Source organism: Acomys minous, assembly GCF_964271855.1.
Source record: "Acomys minous genome assembly, chromosome: 16".
Taxonomy (NCBI): domain Eukaryota; kingdom Metazoa; phylum Chordata; class Mammalia; order Rodentia; family Muridae; genus Acomys; species Acomys minous.
The window spans coordinates 45,404,847-45,422,625 of NC_140498.1; the positions used below are offsets into that span (position 1 = coordinate 45,404,847).

General features: G+C 43.2%; 1 protein-coding gene across 48 annotated transcripts in view; it reads left to right on the forward strand.

Annotated features, from left to right (window-relative positions):
* RBFOX1 (RNA binding fox-1 homolog 1) overlaps nucleotides 1-17,779 on the forward strand; it is a 2,117,065-nt gene that overhangs the window by 2,027,464 nt on the left and 71,822 nt on the right. For 21 of the 48 annotated variants that reach the window (XM_084764449.1, XM_084764438.1, XM_084764411.1 and 18 more), the window contains one exon: nucleotides 8,812-8,892. The exons of 8 other annotated variants lie outside the window; for them this stretch is intronic. In XM_084764449.1, coding sequence (XP_084620575.1) covers nucleotides 8,812-8,892 — 81 coding nt within the window. Of the gene's footprint in view, nucleotides 1-2,576; nucleotides 2,607-8,811; nucleotides 8,893-17,779 lie in introns of all 48 variants that reach the window. 19 more of the 48 variants (XM_084764427.1, XM_084764405.1, XM_084764452.1 and 16 more) reach the window with 1 other exon arrangement.

The window sequence follows — 17,779 nt, forward strand, 5'->3', positions numbered from 1 at the left end:
GGCTCCTTTAAATATGGAAATCTCCTAGGAAAATTGAAACACATTTTGATTTATTAGAATTATATATACATGCAACATTTTCCAGTGATAGCTGTGCCCAGATAAATGGAAATACGCCTGTACTGGAAACTCTATTGTAGCCCCTCAGAGAAGTGCATCTTTCAGGCTTGTACAAGAATATTAGATATCAACTGTGGTAGTGTTAGCTTAGTGCTAGTCTGATGTTCAAAACTGTGTGGCTTCAGAAGCATCCATGGCCCTTCTTGGCTCTGGATTCATTCATCAATTAGAAACAACATGTTCTCTTAGAGACTGAATAGAAACAGTCCAGTCGCTTCGAGTCTAGCAAAAGTCTGAGGTTGGCAAGGTGCCACCTGGAAAGGCAAGCTGGTAAGGTGCCTCACTGGCCCTCAAGTCAAGGTCTGTGAGGAGACTGCTGTGTGCTGGCACTTCAGAAGGCGTCAAAGACAGGGTAGCTATCAACAGAAATAGATTGTTTTCAACATTCTCAAGGCTAACAGCAAAAGCATTAGTGCGTTGGAGTCTTCTGAGGACCCTTTTCTAAGGTTGTGAAGATGGCTGTCATCACTGTACATTCATGTGGTCTTCCTTCCATGCAAGATTGTATCCAGATTTTGTCTTAGAAGAACAGTGCTTGTTCTGTTAGGGATCATCCATACGGCCTCATTTGACTCAGTTATAATATTTTAAGATCACCCCTTGGAATGCTGGGCTCTGAACTCCTGGGGCTTAGGACTGGACCACACGGGTTTGTGTGTTGTGCGAGCCCTCCCGTAACACACCTCTCCCTCAGGTAGGAAAACTCACAGGGTCCTCTCCAGAATCTGAATAGTAGCCCACCTCCACAGTTCACAGAGAAGTTACCACAGGAGGGACTAGTGTGGTCCAGGTTGCAGAGCAAAGACAACCATCCCTAGTGACAGATGAAAAGGACAAAAATACCACTGCACTGTTTTTTTTTACAGAAGCTCTTATTTGGCACTCACAAAGCCTGAGGCTCAATCCCCAGCACTACAGAAACTGAGTGTGGTAGCTCATTCCTGTTATCCCGGCACTTGAGAGAGGTAGAGGCCCAAAGATCAGTTCAAACTCTTGAGTTGGAAGATAGCCTCGGTGTGTGTGTGTGTTGCGGGGAGGAGTAATTTGGAACAGATCTGCTAAGGCCTCCTTTTATCCTATGAGAATCCTTATGTGGTTGCTGTTTGTTTGGATATGTACATTTCTGAGCCTCTGAACTAGACCTTGAGGTGAGATCCGGAAGGACACCCAGTTTCCTACTCAACCAAGGTTATAGGAAATCCCTATAATGGAGTGCAAAGCTTCAGTTGAGTGTCCTGGAGATGCGGGGAACTCGCAAAGTGTGGTCCGCCCATGACAAGGGATCACTCAAGGCATTCAGGTCTGTAGAGTTCACCCAGACTTTCCGAGTCAGAAGCCCCGAGGTGCCCCAGTGGTCGTTATGTAACATGTCCTGTGTCACAGGATGCTAATGATATGGGTGGACATTGTTTTCCAAAGTCCAGAGCCACATAGAAAGAAGTTGGCTGGTTTCTGTTTCGGCAGTGGACCCATTTCCTACATGCCTATTGCTGGGCTGTTCACTTTGAATCCTTGTTGGGGTGGGGGGCTTGTTTTGTGTTGTTCTTTACTTTTATGCTAATTTTTAAAACTTCTTAAAATTATTTAATAATGATAAGCAAGAAGCAAACATTTGCCCCAGTAAAGTGAATAATTAGTAGAACCCAAATAACCCCCTTCTCCTCCCCCCCCCCCCCCCCCAGAATTTGTCTGATTGGTAAGAAAGCTTCTGGCGGCAAAACAAACAAACAAACAAAAACATAGTTGTCATTACTGGGTTTTGTTTGGTTGGTTTTGCCTTTTGAAAAAATCTGAAAGGCCAACACCCACCTGACCTTCTTATTCTTAACTGGGCGTGAACAAAGGCAGGTAAACATTCCTTCGCAAGTGATAAACACAGAATTCTATTCTGTGTTTGTGCAGATGGTTTCTGGCTAAACGACTTCACCCTGTAAGACCTCAGTTCAATCCCCAAACACCAAGACTTGGGGGGGGGTTGTTTTTAAGCAAGCCAGGCATAATGATGTGTGTTTATAATCTCAGTGATGTTGTGGGTGGAGCCTGGAAGATCTGTATTGTGGCTCTCTAGCCAGACAGCCTATCCTACTGAGCATGCTCCAGGCCAGTGAGAGAACCTGGTGTCTGAGAAACAATTCCCAACATTTTGTGTTTTTCCTCTGGGCTCCACGTGCACCTGCACCCATGTGAATACATTTTCATATACATATATTTTTCTCTTTTTATTTAATGTTTCCCTACAATATGCTTTGATGGTGTTTTCTCCTCCCCAGCTCCTCTAGACACCCCCCAACTCCCTACCTAGCCAAAATCAAAATATTTTCTGATATTGATGATAACTAAGCTTTTCAGTCTTGTCTGCTGTAGCAGACAGCAGAAAGACAAAAAAACATTCTTGCCAGCTATAAGTATATAAAGCAAATTGTGCTGAAATAATGTCTTACTTTTATTAATCCCAGCGAATCATATAGCTGATCACATAGCCTCAGGTTGGTGTTCAGAATCATTTCTAATTTGTTTGTTTCTTTGTTTTTGCATGTGTTTGTCTTTGTCTCTGATCGGGTGCATTTTAGAAATGCTAGTATGCTAGGAGTTTAAAAAAAAAACAAAAACAAAAACCCAAAGAGTTCGAGAGAAAACCTCCAGAGCCATCAAGTCACTTTCACACATGGCAGACACTTAAAAATCTCTGTAGACTGAACACTGATCCTTACAGCTTCACTTTTCCCCCAGATGAACCCAGGAAGAGAGCCGGCTGAGCTCAGGAAATGGGCTCCTTGCACTCATGAAGCCCTTGGCCTTCCTCTCTCACACCCTGTTACAGTCTGAGACTTTACTAGGGCAAGCGACAGGAGAAACCCCATGAGGAGGCCAGCAGAGAGCTCTGCTCTTCTGTGACATGACTAGCCTGATGGAGGTTTGCGGATGTATGTGAGGCAGCATGTGATACACAAAACCTTCCCGAATGGGTGTACCACTGTTCATGTTGATTTCAGAGCAACCCAGATATCCGTTTGTTTAATATGTTTAAACAGAAAAAAAAATCTTCATAATATATTAGTCTTGGGGTAAAGAAATGAATTGGCCACTCCTAGTGGCCAGGCATACAGAATGTCCCTTTTTGTGTGCATGTGTATGTGCATGTGGTTCTACCCATGTGCATTTGGAGGGAGCATCAGGCGTCAACCTTGGCTATCGTTCCTAAATTCTACCTTGTTTGTTTGAAACAAGTGCTCTCACTTGTGAACTAAAAGCTTCACAAATATGTGAGCATTTTTTTCATTCTAGCCTCTCTTTGTTTGTTTCTTTCTTCCTTTTCTTTTCTTTTTGCAATCCAGTCATCTAGGACAAAGCATAGTCATTCACAGGGATGTTGGCCAGGGCCTCTGCTTCTCTCACTCTGATTGGACATTGCTGAGCATCCTTTGCTTCTTCCTTCCCATCCTCCTCAATTTTTTATTTATTTATTTATTTTATTTTTTTGCTCAGGGTGTCAGCTACTACTTGCTCAGAAGCTAGAGTTTCTGTCTTCAGTTGCTTCTCATCTGTCGGTCTGGGTTCCTGGACCCAGGGGAATGGAAGGATGTGTAGCTTAATTGTAAACCTCTCCAGTTAGAAATAGCAAAGGAAAGAAAGATGTTCATTCAAATAGAAGCATATGAAGGTAGAATATAAGGGATGTACTTCCAATTCTTTGGAGAAAGAGAAGTCAGAGCCCTGTCTGCAAGAGACAGCCAGGGGAAGGGCAGGAGTGGGGACGGAGTTATGGGGGCCAGGGCAGTAGTTCCTGGGAGGAGCAGCAGTTGCCTGTGCAGAGGTTATGAAGTTACATCATTGTTTATGCTTGTTTGAGTGTAGTTTGCTTGTTTAGTGATTGACAACAGGGTTAAAATTTTTGACACCATGGTCCCTGTCTGTGAAAGGACATGTCCCTTCCAGGCTAAATTGCCAGGGTCAGGAATGACCCTGTCCCCCACATCCAATGCCAAGGCAAATGTCCAGAGGAACAAAGGTTTGATGTCACTTCAGACATCCCAATGGCTTCCCTTTCCCCAGATAGAGACTTCTAAATCTTACTTGAGATGGCCTATGGGGATATCTTCCCTGAACTGGGGATGCTTAAGCCTCTGGTCTTCTGCACAAGGTTGATAGGCTTTGGAAAAGGGCCTGGTCACCCTCAGATTCAAGTCCGTCTTGCTTGTAGATGCAGACAAGCTGTAGTTATCATTGGTTCAGAGCCTGGTGGCCAGGGTTGCTGTTCAGCTAACCATATAATTCAACCTTAAAGGAACCCACAAAAGGGTCTGGGGATATGCTTAGCGGGGAAGAGCCCTTACTCTGCATGCAGGAGGACCTGATGAATCCTCTGGGTCTCAGGTTTAAAGCGAAGCCTGCCTATAACCCCAAAATCAGGGGTGGGCAGGTGGATCCCAAGAACTTACTGACCAGTCATTTTGCCCAGTCCAAAGGACCACGCTCCAGATCAGTGGGAGACCTTGTCTCAAAGCAATAAGGTAGAAAACATTAGATGAAGACCTCTATATCCTTTTCTGGCCTAGAGAAATCCAATTCAGTGTTAGGGTTAGTAACAGGCTTAGTATACCTGCATGCATGTACCACAATGCTCTCTCCCTCTGTCAATAAACCTGGGACAGTGGTGAAATAGGTGAGTATGTTAGAGACACCTTGTGAATGTATTTAAGCTTTAAGCAAATGATTTTCCAGCCATAAACACCCGGCAGTGGAAGGTGCTTCTCGGAGGTTGGATGAAAAAAAAAAAAAAGCACTATTTTTAGCAAAGAAAATAAAAAGTAGATCCTGAAAAAAAAAGTGTTCTAATTCAACCACACTCATTAGTCCCTGCCCAGGGTAGGTATCTCACTAGGTACTGGGATAAAATGGAAGGCACGACTTGGCCCTGCCATAGGGGGTTCTGCAGGGAAAAGCCATATGTAAATAAGGGGAAGGATCTGCCAGGGAATTAAAATGAATATGATAAGACCATGAGGAGGAACTAATTAATTCACTCCTGATGAGTGGGACGGGAAGAGGTCACTTTTAAACTATGCAGAAGAGAGTCAGGAAAAGCCAACTTTTAAAAGGGCTGCACCATGTGCAATTACTAATATTCAATCCTGTCAGAGGTAGAAAGGCCAGTTCCATCTGATTTAACTCAGCCCCCAGGGCAAGGAGGGCATAGAGCTCTCACCTCCCTACCAACTCATAGCAAATGGCAGCAACTGCCAGTAGTCAACGCTGAGCAGGATTCTGGGCAGTCCAGGATAGTACAAACTAATAGGTGAAATGAAAGCTGATGTCTGCCCTGGCTATCGAGTGGCTATGTAGGTGTGTAATTTAGACCCATTGTCACTCTTCACTTACCAAGAGTTGACTAAGCTGAGGATCCCATATGTAAGACTAGATAGAACTGCCCAGTGGTTATGGTGCCGGCTCAGGAGTTGTGTGTTTTCTGCCCAGGGTTGGGAGAACACAGAATTGAAGGAACTTGCCAAGAGGCTGTGTATATGCAGCGTTGGGAAGTGCTTACGATGATTTTGTAAACAGTCTTTATAGGGCTGGTTGTACCGTGTTAGCTACTTGACCTACTTTTAAAAACAAATATGCATTAACCAGCCCTGTCCCTGAGATGCATGGGGGAGCCCCGCCCTGTTCGTCTCTGTTGCTGTGCTTTTATTGAATTCCAGGCTTTCCTCTAAACAAAGGTCACAAAACAGGACACTAACTCACCATAAGCACTTTGCAAATTCAATTAGAGGATGTTTTTAGGTAAAATAATACCCAAATCTTATGACCGAGCATAGATTTTGTTTTACAAAAGGTCAAAGTAGTTGCGTAAAGATTGTTTTGTTCTCTTTTACTACTAAGGGAACATTCAAAGAGGCGATTCTAGGCTGGCCTCTTAGGAGCCACAGCCCGAGAGGAATAAGCGAGCTCCACTCAACCCTGCCAGAGTTCAGCTTTCTGCCCAGAATCTGTGCTGCATCCCAGTAGACTTCTCCACATTTCACGAAGGATATTGAAACTTGACCCAGGGGCTTAACAGCAGATACTGAACCATCCTTTAGCTGTGTTTTTGGCTGAAATTGGATGCTCTCTCTATTTTTTTTTTTTTTTTGGAAGTTCTGGCCCAAACTCAACCAAGAAACTTCAGATCTTGTTTTAAAGGTTGATTTTCAACTAGGAATGGGCAGGAGAGAACAGTGGGGGGAACTGTCTTACAACCCCTCCCCAGGGTCTTCAGGGAGGAGATTCAGAAGGCTCGCTTTCTCTGTGTCCTATAGTAGCCTCTATTGCCCCGTGAGCCTTTTAGCGCTGTGCAAACTCAGACAGGATACCCACCCACGGCGAGGTCATGCATTGTGCTTTACAGAGGACTTGTTGCTGGCACAGCTACCTGTCCTGTTGAATAGCTCACCTCCTGGGGGCTGATTTTAGAACTAGCCCCCCTCTTCCCTCTAGGTATTTGTTCTTAGTCCCCTTGCCAGCTACCTGCTGTGACCAGAAATGTTTATGGAGGGCCACCTAGACCATGGCACAGCTCTTGTATTATGATAAACTTAAATGAAGTCGACAGGAAGAAAAAAAACATCAATTCAAGAAAAGCTGATCATGACAGGGCCCTACCCATTCTTAGTATACTGACTAGCAAGCCATGCCCAGGCTTAGGCCAGGACTCCTTGGAGGGCAAAGGAAAAAGTGGGGTGGGTGGCTCTGTTCCAGGCACAAGGATAAGACAGGTGTGATGCATTTAAGCTACTTTTTATGTATGACAGGAATAGCATTAATATACATGGTAGCTGGAGGAAGACAGTGGCATCTTTGTTTTGGGGGGAAGGAGGGTGAAACACATGCCATAGAAGCAATGAGGACCCTAGTTCAGACCTCCAGCACCCACATACAGAGCTCAGTGACCTCCCAGTCAGCCTACCCGAATCGGTAACCTCATCTCAAAAGATAAGAAGGAGAACAATGGAAAATAGTTGATGTTGACTGATGGCACGTGGGCACTCACACGTACACCTTTATGTTAACCTGGAAATACTTTTCAAATTCTAAAGAAGATGGACGTGGGCTTGAGTGACAATTGTTAGGGTCCCTCTGGTGTGCCATGTGTCCTGTTAGAACCTGAAGGGTTTTTTTTTTTTAAACATAGGCAGGCAGGACTATCAGTTTTCTTGCTTCTGGAACCCAAATGACCCTTAGGAGTTTGAACTGCATGTCTGTTGATGTTGATGGCACGCAGGACAGGATGGTAGACTCCTTCCCCAAGGTAGACTGGCTCCTGAGGTGCGCTCATTTTGTGGACAATGACATTCCTGCTGCAGTACCAAAATAAGTGAGAGAAGTTGACCCAGCCCGGTCAGGGAAACCAACAGAAACCACGGAGGCATTTGCAGCATCCCTCATCAGTTTACCCCACGCGTACCAAGCAGCTTGCACTCTCTGCAGTCTTTGAGTCTGAATTTAACATCAGTAGCGGAGGCAAATTAACACTGAGAAGAGGCCTCCGGGCCAGCCATCCTTGATGCGAGTGGGTAGTTCAAAGCACGGCACGGAAGAAGGAAATGTCTCAGAACTCCACCATTCCTCCCTGCTGTAAATTTCCATTTTACAAGGATAAGCCAGCTGCTCTGTCCCTCACATCAGGCAGAGGCGAGCCCTCACTGCAGTACCCGGCTGCTCTGCTCGCAGGTCAGCATGGCAGATTCTGCAGCAGGAAGCAGCGAGCTCCTGGGATGCAACCTGAAGCAAGTAGGGCAGCAGTCATCTCCCACAGTTTGGGCTGCATCCAGCATGGGCCGTAGGGATGATGTATCTAGCAGTCTTTTCTTCCTTTCCTTCCTTACCCCCTTTCCCCCCCTCCCAAAGAACCCATCCCCCAAGATGAAAGTTTAGGGCAGGGTTAGGAAAAGTTGTCTCTGAATAAAACGATACCTAGACTTCCTATTCATGGAGCAATTATAAAATGACAATCCTTGCCATGGACACCTTTTGAAGAAGGTAGGTATATTTATGCCCATTTCTCAGATAGGAATAGTGAGGCATGGAGAGGGATAAAGATCACAGAGCAAAGGAGTATTTCAGTCCAGTTTACTGTCTGGTTTTTACTGATAGTTTAAAAGTTTATTTAAATCAGCTTATATTAATTATACATGACAATGGCTTCCATTATGGCATTTCATGTATATATTTTTCATCATTTCCTCCACTACTTTCTCTTTTTCTCTTCTCACTCATACTAATTGCCTTCCAAAGTCTCTCCTTTGTTTTTGTTTTTGTTTTTGTTCTTTTTAATTATTATTTTTTTCTTATCATCAAATGAGTTTACTCAGGGGATGCTTACAGGGACATGGGAATGGGTTTGCTGCTACTTCTTAAGATCCCTTTCCAGAACGCCATAGCCCTCCCCATTGCTTGCCTGAAAGTGGGCTGTACAGCATTAAGCAGACCCTCTAGCTAACCGTCCTGTGAAATGGCACGGCATGTGTTTGGTGAGCTGTGGAAGGGGGTGGGTGGGTTTCCTCCGGTCTCTTTGGCTTCCTATGCTCTGAGATGCGGCTGTGTGTTCATTTCTCTGCCTTTCTTGTTTGTGTTATCATGATCTCAGATGTAGTGCGCTGTCCCCAAACCAGACACCATCTCTTCCTCTCTCTCTCTTTCTCTCTCTTGTAGGCACGGTGCTGTTGTGCCAGGCCAACCAGGAGGGATCTTCCATGTACAGTGGCCCCAGTTCACTTGTATATACTTCCGCAAGTAAGCCCACAGTTGTGGCTCTTTTTGTTTGTGGTATGCATGTGTGAGTCCACTCGTCCTCCTTGCCATGTAAGTCTCTACCCCTCATTTAATTTCCTTCAGGCTATCCTCTTCACAAGATGGAGTGGAGTTCCATAAGCATGTCTGTTTCTCCATTGCCTTAGAATCGAAACCTCTCTGCTTGCTCCCATTCATGGTAATCCCGCCTTCCAGATGTATATCAGCCATTCCTCATTAAACCTGTCATGAGTGACTGTCACAACGGGACATGGGCATTGGTTGGTGGAAAAGGTTGTGGGAGGAAGGGAAAGTAAAGGCCATTGCCTACATTTTAATGGTTAATATTAATGCATCACCATAGCTCTACAAATTAATGGTAAAGTATTTTAAATGTGCAGGCCACCCCATAACCCAGCAGGTGTCTTGTTCTGCCCCTTTGTGTTGGAGGATTCACTGCGGGAAATGTGGCCAGCTTATGGCTCCTTTGCAAGGCTGTGAGTCCAAAGTGAAGGGAGAGAAATTAAAGTGTTTTTTTTTCTTCCCAATTTAACTAGAAGACAGCAATACAAAAAACGCTCTGGTTAAATTGTATATATGTATATAAATACATATGCATGTAAATATGGCCACCAACAGGAACAGGAAACTAAACACTTGGATGGAAGGCCTGGGGGAGCACCATACCTGATTCCAGAGCAGACTGGACAAGCACAGCCAGACCTTTGATACCACCTTCTTCTGTTTCTTAGCTAGGGCTGAGTCTTATTATCCAATGCAGAGACTATTAGCAGTCCTGGGAGATTCCCTTAGTTGGCAAATGTGCCCTCTTTAGTTTTAGTGTCCAAAAATAACCGGGTCTGAAGATCCCTGGGATGGCCAATGGGCTAAGGGAAGAGTAGCATTGAGATGCAAATTCATGATAATCACAACAGTGAAAGGAAGGAGAATTCTCACTGCTGGGGAAAACCTGACACCTCAGTTACCAGCTTGTGAAAGTGAGACCAATTAGAGAAGCCACCTGGGGCCCAAACTGTAAAGGTGACAGTCCTGGGACATATTGAGTCTGTAAGAGGTGGGATCATCGGCAGCTATTTCATGTTTAAACTCAGTCTTGAACTGGTTAAATGAGGAGGGTATTTTTCTGTGCCTCATGGAATTCTATCCCTGATAAGAAGTGGTTCTTTCTGAATGGAGGTAAATTGTCCCTTGTGAGTCACCACCGTAGATGCTAGCCTTCTCCATGCCTGCTTCAGGTAGGTGCTATACTGCTTGTTTTACAGGTGAAAGAATGGAGGGCTCCAAGGACAGTTCGTTAACCTGGATCCAGGGGACTCACTAAATGTTCAGAGGCATTTACAGATATAGTTTGTTCCTTCCACTCACTTGCCCTTCCCATTTCTATTTTCTTTTCTGGGGAAGAGATAATGCATAGTGTAACTAACTATCGGCCTATAGAACTCCCAAAACAAACCCTATGTGCTCTATAGAATAGTGTGGGTGGGTCTCAGGGACACTAATTATTTGAATTCATCACATTAATTAGCCACACGGGGCAAGCAGTCAGTTAACATATTGGGCAGAATGGCTCTGTGTATACTGGTGCGATGTGTTCCTGTCTCACAGAAGTGAACCAGACACAACCTCAGAAAATACTACTTTGAATTTGTCTATTCTAAAGCAAATTGGGGGTATGATTTATGTATTAAACATCACACAAACTCTCTGTTGGGAAAAATGACGTTAGGAGTTAGCAAACTAAAGCCATGAGCCAGACCCTATCCTTACCCATTTTCTGAGGGATTGTAAGCCAAACTGAGTGAAAATGTGTATTACTCTCAGGTGTGAAGACCTACGGCTTGTCCCAGCACTAGAAAAGTAAGGAGCCAAGTGTGTCCTGAGTTCAATACCAGCCAGGCCTATAGCTATATAGTGAGAACTTGTCATAAAAAAACATGAGCGTTTTGTATTTATATTATTTCAATGTGTATTCTTTATAAGTTCACGATACTTTACGCTATTACAACATGTCTCTTGCAGAAGCAGTGTCTAAGCATCCATGCAAAGGGGCCTTCTTAGTACTGGGACTCTGATGGCATTACTGCCTCACGTGCATTACACAAGCTTAGCTAGTTCTTATTTTAAGTAACATCTGTCACCTCACCTACACAGTCTTCAACTTCTTACTGTCAGGGATCGGCCATGTGACCTTTAGAAAATATGCTAATGTCCTCTTGTATGCTATTGTTTAATTATATTTTAATCTGTTGCCCCAATTGTGGAATCTTCACGTTCATAGCAATTATTTTCAAATATATTAAAAGCAATGCCCTTTCCTATAGCAGTCTTAAAGGAAGCAATTAATAGCTAATTTCTTTTCTTTCTTTCTTTTTTTTCTTCTTAAAAGAGAGATACTTAGTTTCTTCTACTAAGAATATTGCCTAGGTAAACACTTAAGCAGTGGTTTTCAGAATGCTGAGATGGGTGAATGTTTTGTCAGAGTGAGGGACTCCACTAGCACCATGGAAAGTTTATACTCCTGGCCCATGATCACACCACGTAGGCTTCCATGGTCACACCACGCAGGGTCCATGGTCACACTACGCAGGCTTCCCTTCTTCTTTGCTGCCTTTTGGTCCAGCTGTCTGCAGAAAGACAGCACCTTGGCAAGGTTTGTCCCCATTTTCTCTCTCCTACCAGGTAAAAACACGCTCTCTAGAACAAAGGTGCAGTTCCTGCTGTACAAGAGTGCAGCCACCGTGTTCATGGCCCTCTCCTCTCAGGTCAGACTCTCTCGCAGGGCAGAGAGCTCCATCCATCCTCTCTGCTCTGAGATCTGAATGAAACTGAGTGTTTCTTGAAATCCCACCTCTTCTTTCAAGTGGAGATCCCTTACTTCTTAGCGGTATTTTAGGGTATCCTTTTTAACCTTGAAGATGCAGGGTTTCTCACTTTTGACTGACAGTTGTGCTCCTGAAAAAAAGGTGCATGTGGCAGTTAGACTCTGTGAACTATTCCTATGTTAACTGACTTCTGAAGTTACTCATCAATCTGGGAGTTCCCTATATTTTTACATTTTTTACTATTTAAAACAATTTTTAGATATGCTTTGATCATATTCTTCTCCTCCCCCCCCCAAGTCCTTCTAGATCCTTTTTCCTTCCCTGTTCACCCAACTTTATTCCTCAAAAACAAACAAGCAAACCCAAAAACCAAAATAAACAAACAAAAAAGCAAGCAGAACCCCAATATAACAACAAACTTTCCCCAAACCAAGAAAGCAAACTAAAACAACATAAACAGAAAACAAAACAAAAGCCACCAAACTGTAACCAAATGCAAGCACAGACACACAAAACAACCCTGTGGAATCTATTATATGTTGGCCAACTCCTCCTGAACATGAGCGTTGCCCTGGAGTTGTTGTCAATCCATTGGAGAAAACTGGTTTTCCCGCTCCCAGTAGATAAAAATGACAGTAAATGACAGTTCTGTTGCCTTAATGGCTTCCTTTCTTCTTCTTCTTCTTCTTCTTCTTCTTCTTCTTCTTCTTCTTCTTCTTCTTCTTCTTCTTCTTTTCTCTCTCTCTCTCTCTCTCTCTCTCTCTCTCTCTCTCTCTCTCTCAGTTTTAATGTAATAGAATAACAAAAACTATGAAATCAAAGTTCCAAAGGACAAACAAACAGAAGGAAAAAAAGCTTCAGGTGAGACGGAAGTATCAGAGAAGCCACTCAATCACATACTCCGAGGAACTGCATAAAAACACTAAACCGGAAGAATTAATATAGTGCAGAGAACAGAACTGTGTGGGCCATGTGCATGCCACTCTGTCTCTGTGAGCTTGTATGAGCTTTGATTTGATCATTTAGAGGGTCTTGTTTCCTTGGTGTCTTATATCCCCTCTGGTTCTTCCACTCTTTATGCCTCCTCTTTCTGGAGGTTCCTTGAGCTCTGAGGGGAGGAAATTGGTGGACACATCCCATTTAGGACTGAGTCTTCCAAGGTCTCTCACTTTCTGTTTAATGCCTGGCTGTCGGTCTCTGTGTTGTTCTCATCTGCTGCAGGAGGAAGCTCCTCTGGTGATGGCTGAGCAAGGCACTGAACTACTAGTATAGCAGAATGTCACTAGGAGTCATGACTTATTTTTTGTTGTTTTTATTTTAAGACGAGAATTATTTAGTTTACCCAAGGACTCTCTTTTAACTAGTTTCAAGCTCTTGTTTTCCTAAGCAGTGCTGGGTATAGATCCCTCTTGTACAGTGAGCCTTCAGTCAAATCAGTTACTAATTATTCCCACAACCTTTGGGCCACCATTGTTGTGGCATATTTGGCAAACTACTCCATAGTAGATCAAAGCATCGGTGGCTGGCTAAATGCTTGCTTATGTTTCTCCTTTGGTAGCATACAGAGCAATTTCCTACACCAAATACGCTAGAACATAGGGGTGGAAGGTCCTTCATGTAGGCACCAGATGGATATCTCCATGCTTGGTGAGTTGTGTAGTGTTGTCTTCAGCAATGGTGGAGAGCAGCCTATACATTGTCTGGGCAACAGCCTCATGTCTTTGGGAATTTCCAGGGTGTCCTTTGGCAATTAGATGTAATTGCCTTCCCAGTCCCTGCACTGGGAGCTTTGTTGTTAACACACAATGTCCAGTTGAGACTCTGTAGCCATTGTTTGGCAATTTAATTTAGATCCCTTTGTGTATGTACACAATTTAGCAAGTTTCTACTGTGGTAGGTTTCTTATTACCCAACAAATGTTCCTTAATTTGAGCTGTCTCTCCCTGTATTCCCAGTCATAGCTCCCTCTCCCCAGTGCCCCTTTGATCCTCCCATTTCAGCCTCTGCCCTGGACTATCTGTAATCATATATTCTATTTCCTCTCCTAAGGAGACCTATATGGTTCTACACATTGTAACTTGCTTTTCATTGACTTAACATATAGTCCACATAAAGGAAATACATACCATATATGTCTTTCTGGATCTGTAATATCAAAATGATTTTTTTTCTACTTCCGTCCACTTGTCTGCAATCATCGTGGTGCCATTTTTTAAATGGCTGAGTAATACTCCATTGTATAAATGTATCACTCTTTATTTATCCATTATTCTGCTGAGGGACAACTACATTGTTTTCCATTGCTGGCAATGAAATGGTTGAACAAATGCCTTTGTGGTAGGATGAAGCATCCTTTACAGATGTGGTAAAGAATGGTATAACTGGATCTTGAGATTAATTAACTCCCCTCTTTTGAAGAACTGCCACAAAGGATTCCACAGTGGCTGTATGAGTTTTCACTACCACCAGCCGTGTGAGAGTATTCTTCTTACTCCACATCCTCACCAGAGTGAGCTGTCACTTGTGTCTTTGATCTTAGCCACTCTGATGGACGTAAGATGAAATCTCAAAGTAGTTTAGGTGTGCATTTCCCGATGGCTAACGATGCTGTCAAGTGTTTCCTGATCATTTGAACTTCCCCAATCTCAAGTTGTACTGCAAAGCTACAGTAATAAAGCCAGCATGGTATTGGCACAAAACCAGACACATTTGTTCATCAGTGGAATTGGGTTGACATCATAGACATAAATCCATACACATATGAACACCTGATTGTTGATAAATAAGCCAAAAATACACACTGGTTAAAAATAAAAGACAGCATCTTCAACAAATGGTGCTAGCAAAACCGAATGTATGCTTGTAGAAGGATGCAAATAGATTCATACCTGTACAAAACTCAACTTCAAATGGATCTAAGATCTCAACACAAAACCAGAGACATTGATCCAATAAAAAAGAAAGTGGGGTATAGCCTTGGACCCATTGGCACAGGAAAAGACTTTCTGAAAAGAACACTGTTAGAACAGACACGGAGAATAACAATTAGTTAATGGGACCTCATGAAACTGAGAAGCTTCTGTCAAGCAAAGGACACCATCATGTAAACAAAGCCTCAGCCTACAAAATGGGAGATGATTTTTTTTTCACCGACTACACCTCTGACAAAGGGCTAATATACAAAGTATATAAAGAACACAAGAAACGAGACATTAAGAAAATAAATAACACAATTAAAAGTGGGGTACATATCTAAACAGAATTCTCAACGGAGTTTCTCTCTACTTTTAATTTAGCCTTAAATGTTTTCAAATTAAATTGTCCATAATCTTAGGTAATAGATAATCATCTGTAAATAACACCCTTCCGTGCAGTAGGGGAGATGGCTTTTAAGGGACCCCTGCTGGATGAACCTGTAATGAAAATAATTCCCACTGAAGTTGTCTGCTTTTTAGGATGCACTTTTGCATAATGTTTCCCCTACTAAGTAAATCTTGCTGATGTGAGCCAAGATATGCAACAGCATTAAGAGGGAGATTTTTTACTTGGGACTGCCTTTCAGTACAACCCAGTCCCCTTGGTCTTCCCACCTGCCCCCACAGTTTTTGTTGACTTAAACGTATCATAGGATATTGTTTAGCCTTCCATATAATCTAGTAAACCACTCTCAGAAACCCGATACACTTGTACATTCTATACGAGAATTAAAGTCAGAGCAGAAGATGAAGAATTCAGGCAGGATACATTTCTACAAATGTAACATGCTTACTGTGAATGTTATTAGACAGGTTGTGAGCCCTATGGTCCTTTGCCAGAGAAGTTTTGAGATAAGCAGGGCAGGGCTGGTGACCTGCTTGATGCCTACCTCTTCTGGATAATTACTAAGTAGCACCAAGCTTAACTCGGTGTAAACAGAAAGGGCAGATAGCTCACAGTACTAAAGATGGAAGTGATGCTATTGGGATGGCAATCACTGCTTCCGTAAAGGGATAAACCCAATCCTGGTTTGAATGAGCACATGGAGTGATGCTTTTGGTCAACATCAACTCTTTTGTATTTCACAGCAAATGTCCCTTGGTGCTGTTTTCTTATAAACTTATGAATGGATTCTTTTATATTTTTAGTTGTAAGCCTGGCCTTTAACGACTGAGTCATCTCTCCAGCCCATGAATAGATTTTTTTTAATAGAAAATTTACAGGTGGTCCTGGGAAGCAGAAAGCGCTCACTCATGCATATATGGACACACACACACACACACACACACACACACACACACACACACACACGTGTGCACACACACTCATATATACACACACACACTTGGAAAAAAAATTTTTTAACAAACCTGTAATCTATGTGGCCTTCTTGAATTCTTCTCTTTTTCTCCCATGTTAATTTAAGGACTATACTCTTCAATTGGGTGAGGGAAGTTTTAGTCCTGTGCTTTGATATAGAGGAAAGTGCTCATATACACATTTTGTGCATACTCTATATTATCATGTTTGGGTTTATTTAACACGCTGTGACCATCACCCCCGAGGCCTCTGTGGCATTGTTAGACTGTTTCATGGAGTCAATGGTCCATCACTCAGATCCAGACAAAGAAAGCCACTTCCACATCCCCGAAGGTTGTGGTTGATGTGTTCGTAGCAGCTGTAAGTACCTGTGCTTCAGAATCCTCATCCACAGCCCCGGTCATGGCGTCTGAGCCCATCTTAACATGCTCCTCTGTAACGACATGTTTTGGGTCTTGTTGATTTTGCCAGTTACACAGGTGAAAGAAGACATCTGCCTTTGTGCTCTTTTTCATGAATGTCTTCTTTATTATAATCACCATCTTTCACACATTTAACTGTGAGTTGTACTTAACCTCTTATGCATTCCAGTTTTTTAGTTTATTATTGCTATTTGTGACAAGCATTGACATTGAAGTGTATCTTCTTTTTTTATTTGTTACTCAAACGCTATTACACATTTTTAGTTGTAAGGGGGCAGACATATCTGTCTTGTCGTGTATTGTCAGGTTTGAATTTCATTGCAGATTTTATAAATCCCTACCAGGAACCCAGTAGTTTGATAGCATAGCAGAGTGCCATCAACTGGATTGCCTGAGCAACAGACATCTATTTTGTCATTACTCAGAAAGATGGCATCCAAGATCAAGGTGCCAGCATGGTTGGGTCCTGGTGATGACTCTTGCCCTAGTGATCAGATGGCTCCTCTCATATATCCTCACATGGTAAACAGATCAAACAGGAGCTTCACACTCACCTTTTTTCCCTAATCTTTTTCTGAAGACCTCTTCACCCAAATCTAACCCCTTCTCTAAAGCCTCAGATCCAAATAGTCTGTGGAGCATCAGGACATCAGTGGTGGGACCTGGAGGAGAAAGAGGAACTTCAGTTGGCTGCAAGCACCTTGATGAAGAGCTACCACCCCATTCTCCTGCAGAAATGTCTCTGCCGGTCCATCTGTTGCCAGTGCACACACACATGCTTCCATGGTTCTAGGGGAGCCACTGACGAACAGTGCAGCCACGTGGAACAAACAGGAAAGGGGAACGTGAAGGAGTCAATTTTATCCCTAGTCCTACTCCATAGACATAGGAGATTAGAAGCAAATGCTCAGAAACCTCAATATTACCAAACTGCAGAATCATTCCCTGCTTTGTTCACTTCTGTGAGTCTCATGGGCAAGTGGTGATGCCATGCTTCTAATTGCTATGTAGACTTTAGGATCTATGGAGGTGACTTCATGACACCCCTAAAACAATGAATGGCCTGACAGAAACGAGCATAAATCAGAGCTGCACCAGCCTAAAGTTCAGGACACAGGTAGAACTGCTTTTGGTTTCTGTAATTAAAATAAAAACTAAAACTAACTCCTAGCTGCCCCTTCCTTCTTCTCCACACAGAAGTGGCAGCAGACAGATAAAGCTCAGCTCACAGATAAAGCACATGAGAGTCGATGTACTCTTGAAATATAGATAGGTTTGGAGAGCTGCCCTTTCTGTCTTGCGGCCAGTGCTGGGAGCCTCCTGGTTGCC